This window comes from Melospiza melodia, chromosome Z (genome assembly GCF_035770615.1).
Source record: "Melospiza melodia melodia isolate bMelMel2 chromosome Z, bMelMel2.pri, whole genome shotgun sequence".
NCBI classification, from domain to species: domain Eukaryota; kingdom Metazoa; phylum Chordata; class Aves; order Passeriformes; family Passerellidae; genus Melospiza; species Melospiza melodia.
Window position 1 is genome coordinate 8,921,524 of NC_086226.1, and position 23,713 is coordinate 8,945,236.

At 46.9% G+C, this 23,713-nt stretch overlaps 1 protein-coding gene across 1 annotated transcript; it reads right to left on the reverse strand.

The window, feature by feature from the left end:
- Positions 1-19: 19 nt before the first annotated feature.
- Positions 20-22,731, reverse strand: VCP (valosin containing protein). The gene is made up of 17 exons (XM_063181334.1): positions 22,631-22,731; positions 17,692-17,803; positions 17,140-17,312; positions 15,217-15,359; positions 11,916-12,046; positions 10,111-10,242; positions 9,592-9,694; positions 7,747-7,880; positions 7,355-7,490; positions 6,246-6,358; positions 5,490-5,654; positions 5,263-5,385; positions 3,965-4,177; positions 2,374-2,682; positions 1,355-1,510; positions 874-1,028; positions 20-477 (listed from the first exon to the last, which is right to left on the reverse strand). Exons 1-17 carry the CDS (start codon positions 22,645-22,647, stop codon positions 372-374), a joined length of 2,421 nt encoding a protein of 806 aa, XP_063037404.1. The 5' UTR covers positions 22,648-22,731; the 3' UTR covers positions 20-371.
- Between the last annotated feature and the right edge of the window lie 982 nt (positions 22,732-23,713).

Consider the following 23,713-nt stretch of genomic DNA (forward strand, 5'->3'; position numbering starts at 1 on the left):
GGAACTGCTACGACCTTGCTAGAGTTTTGTGGGATTTTTATTAATTTTTTTATTATTTTTTGTGGGGTTTTATTTTTTTTTTAATACAGGCTAGCGTTGTACCCTTGCTAAAGCTGCTGATTCTGCCACATAAACTAGAACAGAAATTTCTCAGAAATTAAGTCAGTTCCCCTCCTTGTTAATTCATTGTCTGCCTCCCAACTGAACACCGCTCTGGATTTGTGTTTGCAGAAAACATCCCCTGTACAAAGTCTGACGTGCAGCTACACTGTTCTGACTGAGGAATGAAGAAGCCAAGAGTCCACTGAACATTGGATTTTTCCCTGTACAACGTGGCCTGGTGTGGAGTTTGGTCCACCGAGGGCAGCGAGTTAACCGTAGAGATCGTCGTCATTGTCCTCGCTGTACACGTTGCCCCCGCTGCCACCTCCTGTGCCTTGGCTCGGGCCGGCGCCGCCCTGGTTGCCTGAGGGGAACCTGCATATGCAGCAGTGCAGGACAGGAGAGAAGAGAAGCTGTTCAAAAGCCTCCTTGCAGTTCAGTGCCATACCCTCCCTCTGTGCCAAACCCCAGTGACAACTAAGAAGGAATGGGATGAAGCCTTAGGGAAGGTCACAGGGCTCATGGCTGCTGGCTGTAAAACCTCGCTTGAGGTAAAGGAAAAAAGGGACTTCGGGTGCACCAACAGAGCAGCTACAATCAACCTGCAGCCTACACCTGCCACGCTGTGTTGTGGTGCTCCATGCTCAAGGTTGAATGGGAATGCACAGTGCAAAAGAGGCTTGCTGCCCAGAACCCATCAGAAAGCTGCCCCAGTGCTGTGCTCGGGGGCTGGCTGAGCCACACTGCACAGCCCTCACACCCCACAGGTACCTGAAGCTGCCGAAGCCACGGCTCTGCTGTAGGGTCTGTGCAAACATCTCGTATTTCCTGATGTCGTTGTCACTGACAGAGCGGCGGGCAAAGCGCATGGCCTCCTCAAAGTGATCCCTGCGGATCTCGGGAACAGGATCGTCCTCCTCCACCTCCTGCAGCAGGACAGAGGGACCAGGTGAGCTGTGTGCCCAAGCTCCACGGGCCCAAGAGCTGCTCACAGCTCCCCCCCAGGTTAGGAGACTCCCAACACCCTCCACGGCGGGGGCTGGAGAGGTGTGCATGAGTCAGGGCTGCAGAAGGCACCTCCTGAGCAATGCTGACCATGAGGCATCCCAGGAGGGTCCTCAACCTCCCACAAGAAGAGAACAAAGTGCTCCAGCTCCCCGCTCTGCACAAGAGCCCACTCATCCCCGAGGATGACAGAGGAACACATCACACCTCAGGCATGTAGGCAGGGAGAGCTCGGTGTACCACTCACCATGGCAGAAGGGTTGGTTTGCCTCTCACGCTCTCGCCTGATCTCGCTCTCGATGGATTCGCGGATGGCCAGTTTGCAGGCACGCTGGCAAATTTCTGTCAGGTCAGCCCCTGAGAAGCCGTTGGTCATCTTCGCCAGGAAATCCAGGTCAACATCCTAGGGAAAAATAAAAAAGGAAGAGGGGCCGTTCCTTTACACCTCATATCCTCAAGTGACAGAAAAGGTATCTTTAGATCCCAGGGTATCAAGGTACTGTCTTAACTATGGCCAATTTTGGAAAGATCAGCTGTAGAGATTCTCATTTTCAGGAAAAGTTAACCACATACGAAAGCAGGCTACACTCCTCACACCCACCAAGAATCCACAAAGTGGCTGTAAGTGCCTCTGCACTTACAGATTTAGGGTATGACTTGCTCAGGTCTCAGCACGAGGAGTCAAGCAAAATACCATCAGACTGGAAATAGAGATGGGGCACAAGCAGACCAAGACAGCCGACCTCCTCCTCTCCTCCCCCTCAGTTGAGAGGGTATTATTGCAACCTCCTTTGCAACTAAGTAGGTAAGCTTGACATAGAAAAGCCTGGGCTCCCACCTCATGTCTGTTTTTCTTGATCTGATCAACTCTCAGCTGCCTTATTGCCTCTTCCCAGGCAAGGGACACAGCTCTTGCCTATGACAGGGCTCAGCAGCAACTCACTGCAACTGCTCCTCTTCAATTGGTATTTGACACCTGTGTGTTCTACACTTCTTTTTTTCCCAGAGTGCAAGAATCTTTTCCACCTCACCGTAATAGGCTTTTCTGATCCTGCACCATGAGTAGAACCCCATTATGTGACAAAGAGCTGCTGTGCCTGCAGACAAATTTCTGGCTTTGCTGAAACCTAACCTCAGAGCTCCAGCTTCCTCTCCCATTCTACTACAGGGATGAGCCTCCAGACCTCGGTGCTGACCACAGCTTGTGAGGAACATAAGCAGCACACAGCAAACCCAAGCCAGAAGCAGTGAGGGTGCAGATTCTACCTTCGCAACTGGTGATTTCCTCAGATTGGCCTTAAGAATTGCAACCCTGGACTTCTCGTCAGGCAGGGGGATGTAGATGAGCTGATCCAGGCGGCCGGGGCGCAGGATGGCTGGGTCAATGATGTCTGGCCTGTTGGTGGCACCGATGATGAAGACGTTCTTCTTGGTGGACATGCCGTCCATCTCGGTCAGGATCTGGTTGATGACACGATCTGCAGCACCGCCGCCGTCACCGATATTCCCGCCTCGGGCCTTGGCGATGGAGTCCAGCTCATCAAAGAAGAGCACACATGGGGCTGCCTGGCGAGCCTGCAAAAAGCAGTGGGCACCATTATTCCATGCTAATACTGCCCAATAAGGAGCATGCTGACTCCACACCAAGCCTTCCTCACCATTAACACAGCTCAAGAGTACCAGAAGCTCTTCTCAAGGAGAGCTTGGAAGAACTGCTCCGGAGCAGTCTCTTGCCACACAACCCCTCCATTAAATTCTCCTGAAGAACAAGTTGGATTTCCCTGAAGTGGGAACATTGTGAACCAGGCAGAAAAGACAGTAACTCCAATGCCTAAAGTGAAAAACGGAGCCATTTTGCTGGACTAGAACTCTCCCTGCAAAACCTGAAGATGTCAGCTGGTTATTCAGGCACTGAAGCAGCTGAGATATATCCAATGGAAAGGAGAAATCCAATTGCTGTCTTCAGCTACCTAATGTGTAGTTATGGGAAGCTGGATCTTTCTTCACCGTGTGCAGTGAGAGGAGGAAAGACCACAGGCACAAGGAGGTGCCTGCTACAGCCCTCACGCCTGCACACCTCTCCAGCCCCTAGCCTGGAGGGTGTTGGGAGTCTCATGACCTGGAGACACAGCTGTGAGCAGGGGAGAAAATCCCAGTAAGAAATAAGGAAGAAATTGGTCACAATAAGAGTGCTCCAACACCAGGACACAGGCCCAGAGAGGTCAGGGATTCTCCAGCCTTCACACATGTCCAGAACTCAATCCCCTGAGCTGATGAAATTTCAAAGTTACCTCCCTGGACAAACAGCTGAACAAACAGTCTCTGAGATTCCCTCCCACCTTGATTTTTCTCCATTCTCCTGCCAATTTTTTTCTAATAGTGCTGTCCCTCACCACAAGAGCAAGGATTCACAGGATAATCCATGCAGACACCTTCTGGGACAGGAGATGACACTATGAAACAAGTGAACAGGAGTGAGTTTCTTTCTAAACTGTGTATATTGCAGGACAAGAACCCATAGGACTGAAAATCTGTAGATGATGACAGTTAATGAGGTGCTAATTGAAGTTTCCAGGGGTGTGGAACATACATGTGCCCTCCTAACCATAGTGTCTGCCAAAGGCACTGGGGAATTTATCACCCTCTACTGACAGATGCCAACTGCAGTCAGGGAAAAGAGTTTTAAGAGCTATGTTGCTGAAAAGGATTAATTCCAATAACAGGAAAGAGCTCCTGCTCTCAGTGCAAGTGGGGAAAACACAGAAGACACAAGAAGCAGTAAGACAGATGCAGTGGAGACAAAGTTCTGGGGATACCTCAGCGCCAAGACAGCACAGAGAGCAGGAGAAACACTTACCTTGTCAAAGATCTCGCGCACGTTGGCTTCAGACTCACCAAACCACATGGTGAGCAATTCCGGCCCCTTGATGGAAATGAAGTTTGCCTGGCACTCGTTGGCAATGGCTTTGGCCAGCAGTGTCTTACCACAGCCTGGTGGCCCATAGAACAGAACCCCTTTTGATGGGGTCATGCCAAATTTGAGGAACTTGTCTGGGTGCTCCACAGGATACTGAAAGAGAGCAAAACAAAAATCTCCCATGATGAGCCACAAAAGGTTACCTCGGAAGTACAGAACGGTTTGCATGTCAAGGGACCTTCAAAAGACCATCAATCCAAGTCCCCCGCCACAGGAAGGGACACATTCCTCTGAGTCAGTTTTGGTTCTACCAGAAGCACTACCTGAGATTTCTGGTGGATTAAACACAAGATCCTGCCAGGTGCCACTGCAGTTTTTAAGCGGACACTGCCTTGGAAAGGTGCCTAAAACAACCTACTTATCTTTAGGAACTAAGTACAGCTCAGTACTTTCCCAAGTACCAGTTCAGTACTTTCCAGCACACTTAACCTCAGCTTCCCTCTGCCCTGCAGAAGCAAAAGGGAACAGCTCATTACCTAACCTATTTGCTCTGCTCTCCAGAGACAGCAAGGTGTCTGATGTGAGCCTTTATCCTCAGCAACGAGGTCATATACAAGACAGGTGATGATTTTAACATCAGAAAGTTAGACTGAAAATTTAGATTCTTTTATTCACAGACAGGATGTTTCTACAGCACCAGCTGAAAGCAGGAATGTATCCAATCCAAACTGCCAGTGCAGACACCTGGAGTTTCCACAGATAATTTGCAACATTTTGTTCTGTTCTTTCCTTTTGTAGAGGGCTTCACAATTACTTCTCACCTGTCCCTGTGCTAAGGCTGACAGGGAGCCCTTCAGAAGGGCTCTGTATGAGCTCTCTGTATGAGCACTTTCATCCACTGCCTGGCAGATACAGCTACCATGTAAGACGATTCTCAGCAGTGGTCCCACTGCTGGTCTCCACTTAAGAGGCAGAACTATGGTTGTTTATGCATGTTGCACAACACCCACATAAAATGCCACTGCAGACTCAGCTCAGGAAAACATAATGCTGCTTCCCAGCGCCTTCCCCAAGTTCACTAAGATGGAACAGCGTGGTATTTACAGTCCATTAGAATAAATGCCATAAACCCTCTACATTTACTCTGTTGGCAGCCCAAACAAGAAACTAAAGATATTCTATATTTTATTATAATATTTTTAAACTGGCTAAGCAAAAAATCTGTTGTAATGCCTTACCTGTACAAGCTCCTGGAGTTCCCTCTTTACATCTTCTAGGCCACCAATATCTTCCCAGGTAACTTGTGGCACCTCCACCACAGTCTCCCGAAGAGCAGAAGGGTTGCTCTGGCTCAGAGCCCACTGTTGTTAGAAGAAAGGGTATATGAATTCTAACATGTTACATTCTTTTGCTTCAGAGAGAGAATTAATTGCACCCATAAGAATATGAAGCACTCCTGCATTACCCTGAAGTCATCCATGGTCACTGCCAGAGAGTTCATCACTTCAGCATCGATGGTTTCATCTTCTAGGTCTATGAGATCCATCTTCTTTCTGATTGCCTGAAGAGCAGCTTCTGAGCAAAGAGCAGCCAAGTCAGCACCAACATGGCCATGGGTCTCGTTTGCCACCTGAAAGCAGAGCACTGACCATGACTCACAGGGACACAAGCAAGGGCAACACACGCACTGGTCCCTCACTGGGAAGGGAGGAGATCAACATCAGGGCTTTGCTGCACATTCAAGACAAGTCCTAACACTCAGGCAAAGACACTGTGCCTTCTACTGCCTACTAGAGATCCAATCTGCATCTGGAATTTACAAAGGTAACCCTGAGAACTGCAGTTCTTCATTCAGGACAGAGATGACAGGAACCATCCAGCATACAGGTGGTGCAGTGACACTACAATGCTCACCCAGCTGTGTGTGAGCTTTTTCAGAGGGACTGTACTTTTAAAGGCAATGACATAGCAAACAAATCCAGGATGACAGTGGCAAGGCACTTCTAGATTGGAATGATACACATTTGTTTCACTTAGCCATGCCATTCCTAACTAGTGAGTGATAAACTGGTCAGAAGGAATCCCAGGAATCACACACTCATGCAGTTCCAGGCTGTCCTAATTGAGCCACTCCACTTGTGCAATCAAGCCTTAACAATACTTCCATTATGAAAGGGAGCACTGGAAATGAGACAAGCTTTCCTAATGGCACACTACTCACCTGCTCCAGATCCACATCATCAGCCAGTTTCATATTTTTTGTGTGGATCTGCAGGATCTCCAGGCGCCCAGTGGCATCAGGGATACCAATATCTACCTCTCTGTCAAAACGACCTGGGGAGCACAAGCACACATTGAGCTGCTGATTCTGCACACCACAGGAGCTGCTGCCTTCCTCTGACTAAGCAAGGTGATGTTTTCCACAAAATATCAGAAAATGACAGAGTTTTAGGTTTGCCTGCAACATCTATCAGCACATTAGAAGAGACAGATCAGAGGAGGAGGAAAGGTATTAGGCATTTACGGATAGTGAGACTACTGTGAGACCAACAGTAAGACCTTGGGATTATACAGCACAGAGGACTGCACATTTAGTAACTTCTTCTGAGCTGCATTTTTGGGAAATAGGCTTCACTGAACTAACATACCATGAGACATTTTTATTTCTACCCTTGTGTCCTTGTTACAAGAGTAAAAAAATACTGAGAGATTTAATTTTTTTAGAACCTTCACAGCATTACCCAAGTGGTGAAACACATGAGGAAAACAGGGTCTCACTGCAATATTCACTAAGATGCGTACACCTCTATTTTTCGTCCAGTCACAGCTGCGCTTTCAAATGGCTCACGACACACTTAAGAGGCCAGTTCCCTCTGCACAGTTGATAGGTTTGCTATTACAGACTCTACCAACTGGTCACGCACCAGATATTCATGTTTTGAAGACCTGAGTCTCAGAAACGACTGTAGTGTTCATTAATAAAAGAAATCCAAACCAGGTAATTCACAGCCCTCTGCTATCTAATGCATGAATGTCCCCTTAGGCATTTCCTCCTTAAGTGTGTCCTGAAATAGCTTCACCTAATACAGGCTAGCACACTTTTCCCACTCCTAAGTATTATTTCTACACATTCTCACCTAACATGGCACAGAAAACAACATCAAAGGGTGCAAGCCCGGAAAATAATTTCTAGCAAGAAGCTGGAGACAAGTCAATAGTTTATGTAACACATGTTCAGCACGACTTTTTGCTCAATCCTTAAGGGGCCCCAGAAGCATGGCCAGTCACAAAGTGTGTGACACACAGGGAAGAGGGGGCAGGGGTGGTTACCGAATCGCCGGAGCGCTGGGTCGATGCTGTTGGGTCTGTTGGTGGCTGCCATCACGATCACGTGCGCCCTCTGCTTCAGCCCATCCATGAGGGTCAGCAGCTGAGACACGATGCGACGTTCCACCTCCCCATGGGTCTGTGGGGACACAGAGCAGCACTGGCACCGAGAGCTCTACAAGGAGCACGGCAGCCAGCACTGCATGGGAGGCAGCAGATACAGCAGCCACAGAATGGTAACAAATGTCCTGAACTGCATCTAACTCTCCTGGGGTCCAACTGAATTCAGGTGTTAAAGAAATGCTGCTTTACTCTGTAGTGAAACGCAGAGACTCATGCCAGCTGCTACCAAAACAAAGGGACATGCTAATTTACCTCCTACAGGCTCTCTTTACCTTCTCTCTCTTAGGAGCAATGGCATCCAATTCATCAATGAAGATGATGGCAGGAGCATTCTTCTCTGCTTCTTCAAAGGCTTTCCTCAGGTTGCTCTCAGACTCACCAGCCAGCTTGCTCATGATCTCAGGACCTAAAAAACAGCAATGCTGTGCCATTCAGAAGAAAGGCAGCTAGCCCCAAAAACATGCAGCTGAATATTTTCAGTACAACATCCACATGGGACAAGCTATATTTCAAGCCAAAGCAAATACTATCAATCAAATTCACTAAATCTGCAGCTGAAAGACAAGACCAGCATGCAGAATTAGTTTCTATCGTTATTTTGGTGTTTCCAGTTTACTCTAAGAGAATGCAGCACTAGACAATGAGCTACCTTTAGCTGCCTCTTTCCTTACCCTATTTCACACTTGGTGAGCTTCTCTGTAATGTGCCACCACACACAGTTAATGCCAGTCCTAGCTTGCAAGAGAGGCAATCAAATTATAAGGTGATGAATTACCAGGATAAGGAAGGAAAAAGCTCTATGAAGCCATCTTTAGCTTACATTACACACGTATACATTTACCTTTGTATGATCCTATAAACTAGTTTAAAAAGTCAAAACAACCAACCACAAATGAACAAAAACACAAACCCCATCTCCTCGTAAAGGTTAAATATAAAATTGAAGTGTGTAACCACATTGATCCCAAATGGATGGACAGCATTTCCCTGACATCTACAACTGCTGAACACTAGTGGAGGTTCAGAGATTTATCCTGTTTTTACAGATTTTGCTGTCATGCTGATGGCAGTGGTAATGGAGAGAAAATATGCTTCTGAAGGAACCAAGAAAAATAAACCTGACCCTCAGGCACAGAGAGCTGCCAGCTGCAGAGACACAGGTGTGGGCAGGTGTTCTGAGTATTTCATTATAAGTAACTCACCAGTTCTTATCACCTCTGTCTGCAGCACTGCCTGCAGCTCCAGACTGGGGCCAGCAGGCAGCGAATCCATGGCTTACTCTGACAGTGTTATTTTCATTATGCAATAGATGTACAAGCATCTGAAGAAACGGCTGGTGCATTAGCATTCAGTGACAGCTTCCACACACTTGAGGAAGTATATGACAGGGTGACATGTGGCTAAAATTAGCCCATTTACATCCACTCTCTTGAGATAAAAGCAAGTCCCTAATCTTACTGCTGGTCACTGCTGTACTGTCACATGATTGAAACTGGAGAAGAAAAGCTGCATTCCTTCAGTAAAAATGCTCTTATTCCAGCACGGACTAAAATGGGACAGAAAAGCAGTGTGGAAAATTGAGAATCTAGTCCTTACTAGGTATCAACTAGTATCCATCTCAAGTGCTACAGGTGAGACTCTTAAATAGGAGTTATGCCACTTGTAGCTAAGTTCAAAGGATCTCATTATAGTTTTCAGGGAAGTTCCCTCCAAATAATGTACTGTGAAACAAAAGAGGTCTTTGTGCTTTACTTGAGGGCAAAGAGGAATCCAGAGCAGCAGCTTCTTTTCTGAACAGAACATGGTGGGAGCAAAGCCAGAAGCCCTGCCAGTTCTGCCTTCACCAACACAAATGGAAAGATGGACAGCAAATCCCTGTGTCTCAGCACGATCTTCCAAGCACTCTGCTACAACACAATCAAGCTTCAGGGAAGTGCCACTACACATTCTTCCACACAAAGGACTTCCAAGTGTCCCCAGAGACACGTTTGAAAGAGGTAAGGAAAGATGTCAGGAAGACAATGTGGCCCTACAAGCTCTCTTAACACCATTCCTTACCATAAGATGAACAAGTGAGCACACAGCAGACCTGGAGCCAACGCAGCCACAAAACTTACCATTGATCAGGAAGAAGAAAGCCCCTGTTTCGTTGGCCACCGCTCGGGCAATCAGTGTTTTACCAGTGCCAGGAGGACCATACAGCAGGATCCCACGTGGAGGCTGAGGACAAAGGCAAGGGACTTAGGCTGTGAGTATCTGACTGCTTAAGCAGCTTCACAGTGAATTTGTAAGCATTTGATAATGCCAGTCTGAAATTGTGATGCAAACTCATGCAACAGCTGCCATGTCAGCACTGCTATCAACACCCTTTACTACTTCCCACAACACACAACAAAAACCTTGCCAGTAACTGGCAGCGCTGATTCAAAGCATCACTCTGTTTTACAAGCTGCCAGTGTTCCAGTCTGTGACCAGAACATGTACGCAAATACCTTCCAAAGACTAGCATTAAAAAAAAAATCCAAAAACCCACACCACAAATTGCTTACTCCCCTCTCCAATATCTCCTAAATCTCTGTTGTGAAGAGACATCTCCCAGGGCAAGCCCACTTATCCCCCTGCACGTGAGGACATACCTTCACCCCTATGGCCTTGAAGAGAGCAGGGTGTCGGAGGGGAAGCTCCACCATCTCCTTGATTTGAGCCAGCTGCTTCCGGCAGCCACCAATGTCATCATAGCCCACCTCATTCAGTGACTCCTCTTCATCCTGTCCAGGAGGAAACACATCAAACATCTGAGTGAAAACAATAGCTCAACAACCCCTCCCAGTCTACAGAAGCCAGGAGTATGGCTTTTTAGACATTTCTTGCCTGTCTTGAGATTCTCCCTTTCAAGTCTTCCTGATGTCTTCTATAATTGTTTCTTAGCTCTGTCTTCCCAGACATATAAAGAGAATTGCCTGCACGTACTCAGACTTCACTGAAGCCCACCCTCTGGAATGACAGCCTCTGCTGCCAGGTTCCCTACAGACTCTAACACAAAACAAGCTCTGTGACTCTTTGATGGGGCTAATGGAAGTAACAAGAGACAATGTCAGTATAAAATATACTTACTCCATAGAGTAAATGCTATCTATTTGGCATATTCTAGCTGCCAGATACTCAGGTGCAGTGTTACCCTTTGAGACTGACTCCAATTAGCAGAGAATGTTAAGGTCCAGACATACGGATAAGATCATACCAACTCTTCCCTCACAATATCCATCCATTCTCCTGTCCAAACCTTTACTGGCCTCAGTTATTTAGGCCACACTAAAATAATAACATAGCCTAGAATCTCAGAGAGGCTCAGTTCAAGTCCCACCTGTTTCAAGCAGGGGCTGGACCTAACAAGCACTGAAGGTCTCAATATTGGAGATTTCTGCCCCTCTCTGGGCTCTGCTCCAAGATTGGGGGAAACATTTTTCCAAGGATCTACTGGGAATTTCCCTTGATCTAGCTTATATTAGTGTGTCCAGTCATGTCCCTGGGCACAGCTCTCAGAAGAAGCCCGGTCATCTATCCCTTCCCATCAGGCAGTCACCAGTAGGCCTTCACCTTCCCTTCTCCAGGCTGCATTATCCCATGATCCCAGTCCCTCCTCCTTCATTCTTGACCACCAGCTCCTCATAATTTTTGTGGCCTAGGCTGAACTTACTCCTGTCTATCTCTGCTGTTGCTGAAGAGGCCAAGTGGGATGCATGGAGTGCCCAGGTGCAGTCTCACAAGGGTCACAGACGTGTTTTTCAGAAGGCAGCTTACAACAAACCAGCACTCACACTATTTACAGGCAGAAAAAGGTACTTATTCTATGAAGTACACACCCACCTCAGCTCATTTTCCCCACATTTCCTACTGTGTACAGTAAGGTTGCCAAAACCTGTCAGACAAGGCCCTCAGGCTGCCACAAGGTTGCAACACTCAAGGCTAGACACCTTAATGAACTGGGGAATTTTTATTTTTTTAACGTATACCATTTGAGGATTTCAAATTTCTCTTGGAAAAAGTGCTCATCGCTTTCTTTTCACATGGCATGAAATGTAGCACCATTGTAAGCTCTCTCTGCTATGGATCAAGGGAACATTGGAATCAAAAGATGCATCCATCCAAGCACAGTGTGAAATATCTGGAAGCAGATGCAGAACAGCTGCTGCCAAAGCATGGCATCTCATCAGCAAACCTACCCCCTGGTGCTTTCAGCATATGAGGAAGACACTGGGAGTACCTTTCTCTGACTACCTTCAGCAGCAGCACATCTCCTGAAACCAAAGTTTCTATTACATTCAGTAGATAAAATGTCAAAACAGGAACTGCAAACACTGCTGCCCTCCAGCACTGTCCCAGAAACAGGCTTTGGACAGAGGAGATCCAGCAGGAGCACCACGTGGAGGGTTCTGCTCACCTCTCTTTTGATGGGCTCTCCCTCACAATGGATCACTGTGTCTGGAGCCACTATGCAGTACGGGCTTGGATCTGTCTCCACCACTTTGAACTCCACTGCACGCATCCCTCCACGCACCAGGAAGATGTCACCTGTAAAACCCCACATGTCAGTGGCCTGCTGCAACCCACATCTGCAAAATGCCAACCCCAGTACAAACAGCAGCCCCAGAGTTTAAGGAAGTTGGTCACACAGGCAGACACTATGGCATTTATAACACTGCTTTGCATGTTAAACTCAAGATCTGCATCCACTGCAACAGCCTGAGCACTGTTTCAGTTCTCAAATTTCATCCAGTAAAAAACAGCAAACAATGGAAAAGAATACCCTGCCCAAATACAAACCACAAAGGCAAGAAATCACTTTTTTTTTTCCCATTCAGTTTCAATTTAACATTTTCAGGACAGGCAAAAAGCCCTAACCCAATAACAATTAATTCTGAATTTACTGTAACTAGTTGATACTAGTTATAACTGTTTGTCTCCAGAAGCAGAATAATAGGTAACACTGCACTGTGACTTCTGGCTGACAGACACTGGATAACTTCGACTTGTGTCTATAGTGTACTTTCATCAAAAGTACATCAAAAGTGTTATGAACACAACCCCAAAAGTATGCTTGGTTTTCTACTCACTTCCCAATTATTCCTTAAATTACTCCAAATAATGAATTTACTCAGGGTGCCAGCTGGTATACATGTCTCGGTTTCATCTGGGGTAGAGTTCATTTTCTCCCCAGTAGCTAGTTCAGTGCTCTGATTTGGATTCAGTTGAGAATAATGCTGATAACACACTGATGTTCCAGCTGCTGCTCAGCACTGTTTACCCTAACTCAAGGACTGCTCAGTTTCCCAGGCTCTGCCAGGGAGCAGGTGCACAAGAAAGCAGGAGGGAGCAGGGCCAGGAGAGCTGACCCAAACTGCCCAGAGGGATATTCCATGCCATAGAACACCATGCCCAGTGCATGAACTGTGGGGATTTCACTGGGAGACATCACACACCGATGAGGGACAGGCTGGTCATCATTCAGCAGGTGGTGAGCAACTATCTCAGGTGTCGTGTAACACCAGTCTTTTTTATCCCTCATGTTTCATCCCCTATCTAATCCATTACTATTATTATTTATAATAATAATATTATTATTATTATTATTATTATTATTATTATTATTATTATTATTATTATTATTATTATTATTATTATTATTATTATTATTATTATTATATTTTACTTTGTTTCAATTACAAAAATGTTCTTAACTCCCAGGTTTCTCCTTTTTCCTGATCTGCTCCCCATCCCATGGCTGGGTGGGGAATGAGTAGCTATCTGATATTTAGTCACATGCTGGAATCAAAGGACAACAGTCCTTGGTAGCCAGCACAGGGAAAAAGGGTTGGCATAACAACAGATCCGAGTAGAAGGTGTTAAGACAAATTTGTTATATGCATTCAATATATAATAGTAGCTGGTGATGGTGTTTATTTGTGCTTGTTCTCAGGCTATGTTTTAAACACCTCACTCGGTGGGGGTGCCCCCTGTGGTGAGGTTTATTGTTCTTGCTGCCTGGGCTAACATGATCTTTCTGCTGTTCTTTGCAGTAGTGGCTTATGATGAGATGGAGGCGCTGGTCCTGAGAGGAATCTGAGGAGTGAACTGAGTGCTGCCATCGGCTCTGTACTTTGGGAGCCATCCACTGGGAACCACTGGTAACTGCACCTCTCCTATATCTCCTGGTGTCTTCCTTCCCGACCTCTTTCAATGCCAGGCTGATTACAGTAGCATTTGAACATTTTAAAGATTTTTAACATCCTTTTAATACACCTGAATCCAGGCTGGTTTTTGTCACAGAATTTCCCAAGTTGGAAAGGACCCATGGGGATCACTGAGTTCAACTCTTGGTCCTGCACAGGACAGGCCCAAGGATCTTGTCCAAATGCTTCTGGAATTCTGGCAAGCTTCGTGCTGTGCAACAGCACGTCACTGAATGTGATTCAGGTCTTGTTTACAGTTAATAGATTTAAGAACATCACCCAGAGGGGAAAGTGTCCACGCCAGTGACTACCTAAAACATTCTGAACTCCTGAACAAGTGTGGAATCCTGAAAAACTAGTAAATATGTGGAAAAAGGTGTGCTGTCAGGCTGGCAGTTCCAGAGAGACACAAATCACTGCAATGTGCTGGGACCTGGCCCAGCACATTGGAAGCCCGTTCCACATTATTCCATACTCTAAGAGGAAAAAAAGGTCTTTGGATCTGATGACAAAACATCAGGCACTGAGGCTACTCCATCCCAGGGACAGGCAAAGCATGGTTTTCAGAGGGAGTATTGCATTCCTTATTGTGCAACAGCCTCTGAAAAACAAAATGATGCAATGGACTGCTCATGATGACATGGAGAGCAAAGGCTGGTGGGACCAGCAAACTTTGGGACAAACATTCAGCAAAAGCTGCCTGGACTGCCCCTGTCCAGCCAACACTTTTACATGCTGTAGAAGGAGACAAAGTTCCTGTAGTGCACATAAAAAATATGCTGGGATAAACAGTCTGGGTCACTGCTGCCTCAGGCAAAGGCATGCCCACACATGGTTCTGCTTTTCTACACATTGTTCTGCTTTTTCTCAAGGACCTGGGTGGACTCTGTGGATGATGTGGGAGGATGGAAAAGCCCAGTGTATGGGTCAAGGTGATTTGATTTTAGGTGAGAGTAGGAAATTCACTAAATTGCATGATGGTAATTGTTACATGACGCTCATGTGATCACTTCTATAGCAGCTATATGCACATCACCACATTCAGCACCTCACAGCAGCTGACTCCACCACTCCACATGTGGTGATCTGAACCTGAGTCCCCTTCAATTACCACATTAATGAAGGATGGACTCTGATGAAATTGGATAAGCACAACATAAACCAAATCAATTGATTAATATGCAGGCAACTCACCAATTATATCACATGGTAGCAACTTAGTTTAATGAGATTTTCTCCCAAGTACCACCTGAGCCTTTCTTATGCTCTTCCATCTCATACAGCTAAAAAAAAATGCAAGAGAACTACCAAATTGCCCCACCAGCCAGCAGCAGCAATTACTCCTTCTGAAGATTAAGGAAAATTTATATCATCACTAGCAAAATCTCTCCCTACAGATGCTGGTCTAAAGCCTCATGGAGATCTGCGCAAGCTTCTAGAAATTCTCTGTATTTAGTCTCAGGACTAGCTCACACTTGCGGCCATGAGGACTTGAATGACAGGCATTATTACCTTTCCTGATAGGTCTGTAAGCTTCCAAGAAGTAGGGCTTGAGATAGACCTCAAAGAGATTCCCTGTGATCCCTTCTACCGTGTCATCAATTGGCAGCACGTGGATACGTTTGCCATATTTCACATCTGGGCAAGGCTGGATGCTGCAGAAGAAGAAAACTCCAGTTAGCGCTGGACTTACACCTCAGTGTTACACCTGGACAAGAAAAGACATGCCCCTTCCCAGGAAAGAACATCCAAAAACCACCAAAAGCCTTGGTGAGACTTCCTACCCACACAGAAATATTTCAGTGCTGACAAGGCAAAAATCATACCCACCAAGAGCTAGTCTTCACAGCACACACTAGCTGTTACTCCTTTCAGCCCTGTCCAAGACCACTGAAGAATTTAATAACTTTCTCCTACCCTTCTGCTCTTCTGCAGACCCGCTCTCCACATTCACACATCTCTAATATAGCCTAAAGACCTGTGAGAGTCATGAGGAAGTTTTTATATCAACAAGCTACTGCAGAACCAGCTGCAAGGAAAAGTGAGTTGGGGAAAACACTTTCTTCCCTCCTCTCTCTCACTACTACAGTGCTCAAAGTCCCTGATGCTGGCTACATTAATTCCAAGCAAAGGCTCTCACAGTACCAACCAGAGGTAAGTACCATTGCAGCCACGTGTAGGTCAGTCCCACTTCCGGAGGGCTGATGAGTAGGTTGAAGGCTGAAAGCCCTTTTCCCTTTTAAATACATTTATTATTTTGTTACAGTAATTATTTTGTAATGTAGCACAACAGCCTAATGTAGCAACAGCTCAAAGTATCCAGCTGCGGCAGAAACTGGCTTCACCAGCTAAGAAAAGCCAAGGAACTGCAGCTGAGTACACAGCTTCTCGTATGTGATATGTGACTTTTATTAGACTCCTAACGGATTCTTTTTCTTTTACCACGTGCATCACAGAGAGGACACAGCAAGAGGGTAAAAGACAAGAGAGACCGTCCCAGAAGGAAAATATTTGACGCACCACAATCAGGAAGTGTTAGCATAATTATCTGGATTTTGGCAGAAACCAGGACACTGTAACACTATAAGCAGCTAAATATTTGCAATAAAAACTTTGAGGGCAAGTGAGTGAAAATTCCCTGACCTTGCAAAGAATCAAGACAATTGGTAACACATTTGGGAGACTGAGAACCACTACAGACACAGTGCTAACAGAGAAGACAAGAGACTCCAACAGAAATCTCACATCAGGTTAAAGTAAGAATTCACCTCTACTTTAAATCCAAAGATACAAAGCACCATTTTTAACCAATTACAGTGGTGTTTAAAACTTGCATTTTTAGACATAAAGGGATGGGTGGAACAGCATAATTTCTCTCATCTACTAAGTTTGTATGAAAAACGTTTTGCATTTAAAAATTAACACAGATATCACTTCAGAAAGTCTGGTGTCATAACCAGGCTCTCATTTTCTCAGAGACAATTCTTAGGAGGACAAGAAGCTGTTAGCCCTCCCTTATTTAAACCTGCAAATTACCACTAATTATGTTCAGGAAATGCTCATGTGCTACCATTCTACCCACTCCCATCACAGAATGGGACCTATTAAAGCAGAGATACATATTTCCAAGTTTTACTACTACTTTTAAGGTTCCCCCAATTCAAATAATTTTATGACTCTACTTCCCACAAGTGCTGCACAACAAAAGCCCTGGAACAATTTTTAAGCATTCCTAATTTAATAATGATTTTACAACAAAAACTGGAATATAAATATCATTGGGGCATTTTTAATCTTGTTATGTGTCTGCTCCACCTTTTTTCTGGCATTCATTTCTAACAGGTTTAAACTTGTTTTTGCAAGAGGGCAGCTCAGATACTATGAGATAATGTGTGATGCTGCTAATGTTTTCCACAGGAAACACTGTGTCCTCACCTGATCACATCACCCAGGCGCACTCTCAGGTTGTTGCGAACAACCCTATTCATGCGAATCTTCTCATCTGAGCAGGTATCATCTGACAGAACAATGCACACTGCTTCTCTCCTCTTCTTTCCTTTGAGCAGAACAGTGTCTCCTCTGAACAGCTGCAGTTCATCCATCTTTGCCTGTAACCAGCAAAGTGTTAGAACAAGCTTTTGAAAAAACAGGAATTCAAGTATTTGAAGGAGTTATGTGACTTTGAAAATTACAACTTGGAAGTGATATACTAAACCCAGAGGACAGAGACTCTTACTACAGTAGTATAGAGCTAATCCTGAAGCCAGAGGAAGGGCACAAGCCCAGCTGAATCCTACAAACTGAGGCTCAAAAAGCATTTTGTTAAGGAGGAGTGTCAGGAAACAAGACAACCCTCCCTCAGTGGTAACAGCTGTAGTTTCTGATATAAACACTTGTACTCATGTTGCAAAGTTACATTTCAAGTTAACAGACAGCAACAGCTTGCAAATTAGCAGATTAAATGCTTTGCCTCTACAGATGACGCACCTGGGACAGTGACACAACACTGTTGTCTTCATTGATGGCTTCGTCAACAATTAACCGATTGGGCCTGTTCTTCTGCTTCAGAATCGCAGTCGACAAGTCATCGGCTTTAGAGCTGGGAGAGAAAACACAGCTTATGAGCCTGCCTGATACCGGCCCTGCCCAGCCACCTCGTTTTCATCTTCACTTTCTAAAAGTTTCTTTGTTGTCTTGTCTTTTAGACACTCTATGTGTTTGTAGCACAAAGGAGAACATTACTTCCCAGGGACCAGTTGCAGGAGTTCCAGGAAGGATGTCTTCTGCCAGTAAATGTAACTATGAGCTTCCAATGGATACAGCTATGAAGCTATCCATGAAAAGAAGTGGTCAGTGAGATCTTGCTGACTGTAAGATGTTTCGCCTCAATGAATTAGTCAGACTCATCTGAAATCACATGTAACTGCTGCCAACAAAACAAAAGTTCAAGTCTATTTGGTGTCAAATCCCAGATAAATAGCAGCATTAAAGGACAATGCTGGGGCAACCCTGTCAGGAAGAGCTGTAAGAGTTAAGCCTGTAGATGCCTGTTTGTTAAACCTAGCAAGCTGTAGAAATATTCAAGTGCTCACAAAAAATGATTTTGTGTTGGGGGTTTTTAGCTGTTTTCCATAACATCACAAAAGTCACTGCAGCTCTGGCCTATAATGCCACCAAGAAATACAAGAGATAATTCACTTCCCTTGACAAAATGGAGCAAGTAAAAGATCAAGGAAATGGAAGAAGGGCAGATTAACTGTTCTCCTTCAAAATCTAATACAGCAAATAATTCGCTCTATGACAGATTATGAACTGAAACCAACTTATTCCAGAGGAGCTCTTGAGAGCTGTACATTAGCCACACACAACAGGGGTGGAGTGCTGTAGCTAGTGGGCGGCTGTGCCAAGGTCAGAAGAGAAAACCTTGCATAGTCTGACTTGATTCTGAAAGAAAATAAATTAAAATAAATTAAAATAAAGTCTTCCCCTGACCTAAGGAAGCAGCAAGCACTGGCAAAAAGCAGGGAGCTTCATGGACAACGGCAACAGCCATAACTCTGGCTCCATCTCACCCTTTTTGAGACAGAATGATCAGAAGAAACCAATCCTTGAGTGGAAAGGGCAGCTCTTGGCATGTTCACTGCATTTTTAAGAGTCCATCAGAGAGGGGTGACATACCTATGGTGTGATGTTACCCAGGTCCCTCCCCACCTCAAGGCAGAGGCTTTTCCAAGTCAGGCTGTGCAGTGTTGGCTCCCTTCTCTGCCAAGTAAAATGGGAAACAATACCAAGCAAGCCCGTGAGAGCAGCCAGCTTGCTTTCAAAAGGGTTTCAAGCTTCCCTTAAACACTAGTATCACAGGAAACACGTTGCAAACCACAGGCAACATTATTATAAGTGAACAAAAGTTGTAAAATATTTTCTTTCCCGGACTGCCAGCACTATTGCAAGTTACCTTTTTCCTCTTTATTAAAGAGTGCAAGAGGTAAAAAGGACACAATAAAAGCTGCTGGATACATCCTAGACAGGGCTCATGAATTCCACAACGAATCTAAAAATGTGAGTCCTAAAAAGCCTGCAATTTCCAGGAAAACTGAGAGAATAGTAAGTAAACTGAACAAATACATTATCAGGGCAGATTATGGTTAAACAGTGCATAAAAACCAAATACCTACTTCTAAGGACTTTGCCTCCGCTTTAGCTCGTGGCCCCTGGAAACTGACCCAGCAAACAGATTTCAGAATTTCAGCTAGGGGACACCAGGGAGACACAATACTCCTTATGTGGGTTACCCAGAGTGTGACTGTAACTCCTCCCTCTGCACACAAGATGTGAGTCCCAAGGCCTTTTGATAAGAAACCACTGCCAGACTTCGGCTATGTGAAATGCTGCTGAAACTAAGTGTCTGTCCCTTGGGATGCAGGGACTGCCATTACAGCCAAAAAAACAGCCAGGAACATCAGATCAAAAACAAACAGTAGACAGACCAGGTAACAACCGGAGGCTTTTCAAGCAACACTCTACACAAAACAAAAGCTGCAAAAAACTGGAGAGGAAGTTTGGATAGCACCTGACATGCAGCAGTGCAGAAGAACACAGCAAGAATCCACTTGGTTCTGCTAAATAAGAGAAAAAAGTTTTAGTATGGAAGAACTGAACCTACATTTCCCTAAGAACTGAGGGCTGGATCAATATCAGATGCACTCAGAGTGATCAAAAAGGATTGGAGGCATTAAAAATGGAATAAAAGTGTACAAGAAAGAGCACCCAGGGAGCTAAATGTGCAGGGTCAGCTTCAGCACTCTGAGCCCACAGGTCTGCAGAGGAAAAAACAAAGCTGCTACAAAATTACATGTCAGCTAGGCATGGAAATGATGTCATTTCTCCTGCAGACAAGGGTAAGGTTGAGACAGACAAGCATTGCCCATCTTTTAGCAGCAATTTATAATATTGTTATCATCACCATTTGCCCCCATTGCATCCCTCCAGGGGTTCCTCATGCTGCAGCTGAAATAACAGGGCAAAAGAGATCTGTGCACCTCAACCATGATCAGACAAACCCCAACAACAGTGGGAAGGAGAGCACAAACACAAAACACCAAGCAGGAAAGCCTAAGGCATGAGCTGGGACTCTCTCCTGCCAGGAAACTTTGGGAAAGGACAGGGACAGAAAGCTAACCCAGGTAATATTTGAAGTTCTTTGATGAGCCTGGTCAGAGACAGCCTGGTGGAAACCTTCCAAATCACCTCCCTGACCTACCCAGTTCGTCAGCTCCCTCACACGCTTTCCCTCTCACCCCTTTCTTTCCCTGACTTAACAAAGAGACAAACTGAACACAAAACGTAGCTTTAGAGCTGTTTTGGAATTAAAAAGTAATTCAAGGTCTGTATTAAGCTGCCCTTAGACAGAAGCCAGAAGTGAGGACACAATCAACTGCACAGCAAATGGCCAAGCTTGCACATAAAGCGCAAGACATCTATAAAACTGAAGCAAAGATGTATTGGCCCTAAAGGCCAACCATGAGCAGGCTCCCTCAGCCTCCTTTTCTCTCGCAGTAATGCAGTTCAACAGCTTTACTTCACACATGGGACAACCAGGGGAACTTCCTACAACTTACAGACCCACAGAATAACCTGAGCTGGAAGGGACCCATCAGGATTATCAAGCCTAACTCCTGGCCCTGCATAGGACAGCCCCAACAATCCCACCATGTACCTGAGATCATTGTCCAAATGCTTCCTGACCTCTGCCAGGCTTGGTGCTGTGACAATTTCCCTGGGGAGCCTGTTCCAGTGACTGACCACCTTCAGGATAAACCTCTTCCTGGTATCCAACCTCAGGCTCCCCTGACACAGCCTCATGGACTTAATTACACCAGTGGTGGTTTCTCTCCATGTCAGAGCTCCCCTTGTTCAACAACTGATAATGCCCAGAGCCATCACAGGGCAGGGTATGAAGAACAAGAGCAGAAAGTGGCTACCAATTAGTGATTCTTCTGAAAATGATAACCAACCTCCAAAGCCCTGCTTAAAGTAAGGAAACAAGCTGTTTCCTTTCCTTCAAGCCCCTGCTAAAAACAAGGGAGAAGGCACTTCCCAGAATGATTCCAGCTGCAGTAACGAAAGTGAAATCAGCCATGTCTTCTGCACACTGACGTGATTTTTTTACCACCAGCGTTGTGAAATCACTTCCCAGATAAAACCTGTGAGCAATTCCTTACCAATCTGAACATATGATTTACAGACTGAACTGCTTTTCCCAGGTAGATATTAAAGAAAATAGTCATAAAGCATTTTTATCCCCAAGTGAAGTATCTGAAGTTATGTGGTGACTACAGACACTGAGGTAAGACAACAAAGGGGGCAGTTTAGACACACTGTGGAGAAACCAAGTTTTCAACACTGTTTCAGACAGGCTGGGAGAGGAAAACAGGGATCCCTCAGAAATCACACTCTCTTAGCTTTTGGAATGCTACTTGCCATGCTGAGGCTCGGTTCAGCAAGATGGCTGCCAGCAGCTGTGACAAAAAATGGCATCTAAAAAGTAACCGTGATCCAGATGCAAACAAACTTTTTCTGGTCCCTGCGTGAGTGAGAAAAACTTTGCTGAAGTAGAAATACCTTTTTAAAAACACTGTTAACCTCACCCAGGTCCACAACAGGGGTCTGGGAATGTCACTTCCACTACAGACACGGAATGCCTGGCACACTTCGCTTGAACTGACCCCGCAGGGCCAAGCAGTTTTAGATTCCAGAAGTTGTTTAAAAGAGGGAAAACCTACTCAAAGAACACCAAAATACACTAAATGGGACCAAAAGTGCCTCTAGCGAAGTCAAAAAGTCACTTTCAGAATTTCTAGATTGGGAAAATTTATTTTTTGGGTTCTATTTCACTCCGCTCAAAATGCACACGTGGGCTGCGTGCGGAGAGTGTTACTCACTGCTGGGGAGCAGGGAAGACGATCCTCAGCCTGTAACTGAGCACAGCCGACAAGAGTGAGGCAAGACACCCGAGACGGAAACACCGCCGACCGCCTCGGCCCTGCCCGGCACAACATGTCGGCCTCGGCTAGCGCCGAATCACTCGCCAGCCCCGGCTCCCGGGCCGCTGCGAGCAGAAGGAGCCCGGGACGGGGCTGGAAAACAAAGCTCTCCGTAGTTCATGGCCCGGCGGGCGGGCGGCCCTAGGCCCGGCGGAGGCACGGCGGGAGGCCCGGCGCGGCCTCGCCCCCCCGCCATGACTCGACACTTCCCGGCCAGGCCCGGCCGTGGCGGGGCGGGCGGCGGGAAGCGGTTCATCCCCGTTCCGGCGCCGCTTTCGCTCGCCTGGGGCCCGCGGACCGCCCCGGATGAAGCGGGCAGGCCGGAGCGGGCCCAGGCCGCAGCGGGGCCTAGGCCGCGGGGAGGCGGTGGGGCCCGCACTTACTCGGATCCCGAGGCCATGGCGCTGCGGGGTGGGGGAGAGGGGCGGCGGACGGCGGCTCCTCGGGGCGGGCGGGGAGTCCGGAGGGTCGCGGGGGTCGCGGGCGGCGGGCGGAGGGTTCGGGGCGTCCGCGCTGCTTGAGCCTCAGCGCCGACTCATCGGCGAGGAGAGCCCCGCCCACGCCGCCTCGCCTGCCTAGCAACAGCGTATTTCCGCCAATCGGAAATTCCGGCCGGCCGCCGTCTCGGCCAATGGGTGAGAGCGAAAAAGAAAGACGGACGGCTCCGCCCGAGCCACGCCCCTCTGTGTGCCCTGGCCAATCGTCACCAGCCAGGCGCCACTATGCGCAGCCAATCGCAATGCCGCTCACCCTTCGAGCGACAGCTGCTGCGAGGCCAATGGCGAAGAGCCACCGACGGGAACATGTGGGAGGGAAGTCCCGCCTTCACAGCCACCGCTGATTGAGCAGCTCCCGAGGGCAGAGCCAATCGGAAGGGGCGTGGTGCGCACGCGCGCCTCTTCCCGCCACTCAGGGCCGCCTCGTTCCTGCTCGTGGTGGGGAATGGCCGCCGCCTCAGGGTGTGGGGGGGGGGGGGCTGGGCCCGCCCTGACACGGCGCCGGCACCGGCCGCCAGGCCAGGCTGCTCAGGCCGCATCCGCCCGCCCTCGAACGCTCACAGCGAGCCAGGGGCAGCCACAGCTTCTGTGGGCAGCCTGTGCAGGGCCTCAGCACCCTCACAGGGTAAAATTTCATCCCAATACCGCATCTAACCGTGTCCTCTGTTAGTTTGAAACAGTTATCCCTCATCCAGTCGCTCTATGTCATTGTCAAAAGTCCCTCTCCAGCGCTGCTGGGGCCCCTTGAAGGCGTGGGAATCCCGGGGCCTTTCCCAGGCTGAACAATCCCAGCTCTCTCAGTCACAGCAGAGCTGCTCCATCCCTCTGATCACCTTGGTGGCTCCTCTGTGCTGGCTCCAGCAGGTCCCTGTGGTTCCTGTGCTGGGAGCCCAGGGCTGGATGCAGGGCTCCAGGTGGGTCTCAGCAGAGCAGAGCAGAGGGGCAGAATCCCCTCCCTGCCCTGCTGCC